This window comes from Plecotus auritus, assembly GCF_963455305.1.
Source record: "Plecotus auritus genome assembly, chromosome: 3".
NCBI lineage: Eukaryota > Metazoa > Chordata > Mammalia > Chiroptera > Vespertilionidae > Plecotus > Plecotus auritus.
In genome coordinates this window covers 3,508,178-3,512,907 of record NC_137772.1, presented here as the reverse complement: position 1 = coordinate 3,512,907, position 4,730 = coordinate 3,508,178, and the positions used below count along the sequence as shown (strand labels likewise).

Sequence of the window (4,730 nt, the reverse complement as noted above, 5' to 3'; positions counted from 1 at the left end):
AAAAGAAAATTCGATTACCCAGAGAACTCATCTACGGGACGATCCACTGCAAAGCCGGAGTGCCGGAGATCCTGATCCAGGAGGTGTACACCTTGCTAACACACCAAGAGTGAGTGAGCTGGGGGGCTCTGGGAAATACAACCTCATCTGAAACGTGGGGTCATACACACCTCCTTCCCAAAATGTGGCTTGTGAACAATATTTTGGTGTGTTTTTTTTTTTATTTCCAGAACCCAAAGCATCCAGGATGACCTTGTGAACTTCACAGACTATAGCTACCAGATGCAACTGCCTCTGCTCCCCAGGTCCACGGCCTCCAAGTTCATTAAAGACAACATTCGGTTGTCAGAACTCATGAGCAATCCCAGCACGCTCAGCAACGAACTGAAAATCGATTTCCTCTTCCTTTTGCAAATGCTGCAAAGGAAATTGAGCAGAAAGTTGCACCCAAGTAAGTTTTCCTTGGAAATCCTCAACGGAATTCCTCCGCGCCTAACGACGCTCCTCTTGGGCACGGATGAAGGAAGGACTCTCGTGTCTGCTGTCTCCCATCACCGGTTTAACGGGAAAACGCTCCTGTTATGCAAGCCGTGGGATGAATTGTTTTTATCGGAGTGGTTTATGTTTTAATTCCTTCATTTTGATGAAAGCATAGGTTACCAGTGTATAGATACGTTTCTTTTTAGAAAATCTTTTAAGTGAATCTGTTTGTGTAAAATATGGTGGGAATTCAAAGTTTACATATCAAATCAAGAGACCAAGGAGGATAGGAGTGTCTAAGAGCCTGTCAGGGTGTAAGTGCTTGACCTCTAGCTGCTCTCTGGAGTGTGGTCAGTGCTGTCCGTTCTGCAGTAGCTGTTGGGGTGTAGACGGCCAGGCTGACGGGGTCAACCCACAGCGTCTTCTTGTTGTTGTGGCTTTTCTAACACTTATTCAGGACACCACTCGTGCCTGGGAACCTGACCTCCCTGATTGCAGACGCTGGGAGACCTCTTACAGGGGTCCTCAAACTACGGCCCGCGGGCCACATGCGGCCCGCCGAGGACATTTATCTGGCCCGCCGGGTGCCGCTGCCTGTCCTGCTTAGCAGCTGACTCCTCCCGGGCCCACAGTGCGCATAGGAATTTGTTCATAGTTTTTTTTTAAACTATAGTCCGGCCCTCCAACGGTCTGAGGGACAGTGAACTGGCCCCCTGTTCAAAAAGTTTGAGGACCCCTGATAGACATCTATGCCATTCGGGAGCGAGGTGGGCGCAGGCCATCAGGATTTCTCTCTCCCTTTTTTTGAACCCCGTGTTCTGAAGAGCCATCTTACTCTAGTCTCTGGAAGGAGCGGAGAGCCGCAACCTGGCCTCCCTCCCTAATTAATTGTGAGACAGATATTTTGTCCTTCCTCTATCCTGTCTGTTCTTCCATCTTCTGTCATTCTTTGTGTCTCTTCTTTGTTCTACTTGTGAATTTGAGCAGAGACAGAGCTGTAAATTTTGCGTTCAGATTTTTGGTATGTTTTCAAACACTACAGTGGATCGTACATGCCTGTGTATAATGCATGTACATTTGTGTGCCCCCTTGTAAACAGAACATCACCAATGCCTTCCCATTCCCCTGTGCGTCCTCTGGCATGGCACTCTCTACCCTTCCCGCTGAGAGTAGCCATGGTCCTCCTGCCTTACGATTTCCTTGATTTTTTAAAAATATATTTTTATTGATTTCAGAGAGGAAGGGAGAGGGGGAGAGAGAGATAGAAACATCAATGATGAGAGAGAATCATTGATCGGCTGCCTCCTGCACGCCCCACACTGGGGATGGAGCCCACAACCCAGGCATGTGCCCTGACCGGGAATCCATCGAACTGAGACCTCCTGGTTCATGGGTCCATGCTCAACCCCTGAGCCACACTGGCCGGGCTGAAAGTAACTTTTTAAAGCAACTCTTTTGTGCATGAAGGAGGTAAACAATACGGGGAGAAGGGTGGTAAGCTCTGTAGTCACAGCACTCTTAAGATTATGGGAGAACGGATAGCTGCACACTTTGCTGAATTTCTAAATCGTGGTGCTTCATTTTGCCAATGGCCACAGTGAATTCCTAAGAAACGATGTGTGTCTGTTTTACAGGCAGGTTTGAAGTCAAACCGAACGTGGGAGAACTCACCCTGGACCACATCTCTGCCCAGGCCTCTCGCCACAAGCCCAAAGCAGAGATTTCAAGGCAACGGGCCGTTCCTGTTCTATGTATGCGCTTTTGCTCTGGTTTCATTTTTAGCTTTTTATCTGTAACAAGGGATTTGTTTGTTTTGCTTTGTTCATTGTATATTGGAGGCCCGGTGCATGAATTCGTGCATGGGTGGGGTCCGGCCAGCCTGGCCAGGGGGAGGGGACATGGGTGCTTGGCCGGCCTGCCTGCTGGTCGAACTCTTAGTCGAGGGGACAATTTGCCTATTAGCCTTTTATTATATAGGATAGACACTGAGTGGCCAGATGATTATGCGTTCAGAGATCATAACAATCTGGCCACTCAATGTATATCTAGCATAAACACACAAGGGGCCATAGAATATAGATTTCTTAGTTGTGACAGGACCCTCCCCGGAGAAGTGAGTGACCTGCAGGGCCCGGGTGACCGGCTGGGTGCTCAGAGTTCCAGAAGCGGGGTGTGCCCTGTGCGTGCCAGAGCAAGGTGCTGGCGTCGTGCGCAGTGGCCTCAGCTGTTTCTGAAGCAACATTTAAAAACAGCTGAGTCATATTCGGGATCAAAATAAGCCATGGGTATTTTTAGGCACTGCTGGCGACTCCTGGGGGTGGGTGACATGCCGAGTTTTTATTTATGGCTACTATCATGATGAGCCCGTCTCCGCCTGTGGCCCTTCGCTGTGCGTACGTTTGATATGTCAGAAACGTTGGTGGTTGTGTACATAGTTAATAACCACACATTGATTTTAACTTTGTTTTTTTAAAAAAATATTCCAGCAAATACAAGCAACGCTGGCCATTAGGGAGACAATCCCGGGAAGCAGCCCGGAACACCTTCTCTTGCCCCTGAGAGGGAGCCTGTGTGGACCCGGACAAGTCACCGTGGAAACACCTCCTGCACTTGAAGAAGGGCTGCCGCCGCCTTGGCCACATTAAAGGGACAGAATCACCTCCTCTGGCTTCTCTTTCAATGAAAAGTAAATTAAAGTGGTGTCTCATCCATACTTGGGCTGTTTTTTCTTCTCGATTCCATTCAACAAACATTTGTTAAAATCACCTGTGCCACACCCTATGACAAACACCAAGTCCAACTGATGGGTGCAGAGTGAGCACAGATCACTGCAAAGGTGCATCTAACGTGACTCACCACCACGAGCAACAGGGCTTCCTCAGAGGGCGGTAGGAATGGTGAACGTATTTTATAACACCTTCCTCATTAGACAAGAAAAGAGTTACTAGGCAGCCTGACAGTGTCTATTCCCACGTCCCATCTACGAATAAAAATGTGTGTTCTGAACGATGATGACTGTACACTGGCCCATGGACAATCTTGCCCAGGTCCACAACAGCCGTTAACATTTCCTACAAACGGTCGTCCTTCCTGTTGAGACCGAGCTGTGGAGAAGGAAAGCGCTTCGCTGAGAAGCTGGCTCTGGGGTTTAGCGACCCATTTCTTCCATCTAAATATACCCACTGGCCGCTGCCATCCCCCGTACTTTACTGAAGGCGACAATAGCAGGCTTATATCCTGAAAGGTGGGTTCTCTTTCATCTTCTGGTAATGTCATGTTCACATGTGGGACATTTTCTTCAACTGGAATCACTCCTGTTAATCCCTCCATCTCATTCACAGGCCCCTGCGGCTTCCCAGGTGACATGGTAAGTCCCACCGTATGTTGGTCAGTTTCTAAGCTACACGCGATCACTTTTCCTGCAGGGTGGAAGGCGCACACCGTTTTATTAGCATTTCTACCCCTGAGACTTCCTTGCTGGATTTTACAGTTTTGGGGAGAGCGTCTTTAGTAAAAGAAGTTAAAGCCAGCCCCGATGAAAGGGATGACTTCTTAGGAAGGTGTTTGGAATCTGGTGTTATCTGCGGTAAAGGATTTGGTCCAAATGCACGTCTTAACCAGCTATCGGCTCCCTACCGGCTGCCTTGCGTTCTAACAGGACGCATCTCAAGTTGAAGCTGGTGGGGATCACGGCTGACCCATCCTGGCCGTTCCCTCGGGAAGGGTTTTAGAAAGAAGTCAGCGGAAGATCCAGAGCAAAGGACCGGATCGGGATAAACAGTCAAACACGCTGCTCTGTCCTCTTGACACTGTGTTCAACCTCCTGGAGAAGCCAGTCCCTCATGGCCTGTGGCAGGTCCCCGGGCCCTGCGGGACCCCCGGAGGGCTGGGAGAGACAGGAGGAAACGGTCCGGAGCTTCCTCCCGGGTGAGGAAGTGGGGGCGCCGGGTACGGTCAGAGTGGGGAGCTGTGAGAACCTCAAGCATGAGTGTGCCCCAGGAGCCAACGCTGGGGCAGATCTTAGCAAGGCCGTGAGCTCAGAGGCTCTTTGACCGAAGGAAGCAAGGAACTTTCCCGGGAGCCAGGCAGCCTCAGGAACAGGGTCCTGTCAATCAGGTGGCAGAAAGCTCCTCAGGGCCATGGAAGATGGAAGACCCTGCCCTAACCGGTTTGGCTCAGTGGATAGAGCGTCGGCCTGCAGACTGAAGGGTCCCAGGTTCGATTCCGGTCAAGGGCATGTACCTTGGTTG

The 4,730-nt window shown here is 50.0% G+C and overlaps 1 protein-coding gene across 1 annotated transcript in view; it reads left to right on the top strand.

Annotated features, from left to right (window-relative positions):
• The window catches only part of SPATA4 (spermatogenesis associated 4), a gene marked incomplete at both ends in the record, with an annotated part of 5,253 nt that extends 1,042 nt beyond the window's left edge, over positions 1-4,211 (top strand). The window contains 4 exons of the mRNA XM_080658962.1: positions 1-109; positions 231-451; positions 2,115-2,208; positions 4,139-4,211. The exon at positions 1-109 is cut by the window's left edge and continues 10 nt beyond it. Of these exons, the coding sequence (XP_080515088.1) occupies positions 1-109; positions 231-451; positions 2,115-2,208; positions 4,139-4,211 (497 nt within the window). The remainder of the gene's footprint in view (positions 110-230; positions 452-2,114; positions 2,209-4,138) is intronic.
• Positions 4,212-4,730: the final 519 nt, after the last annotated feature.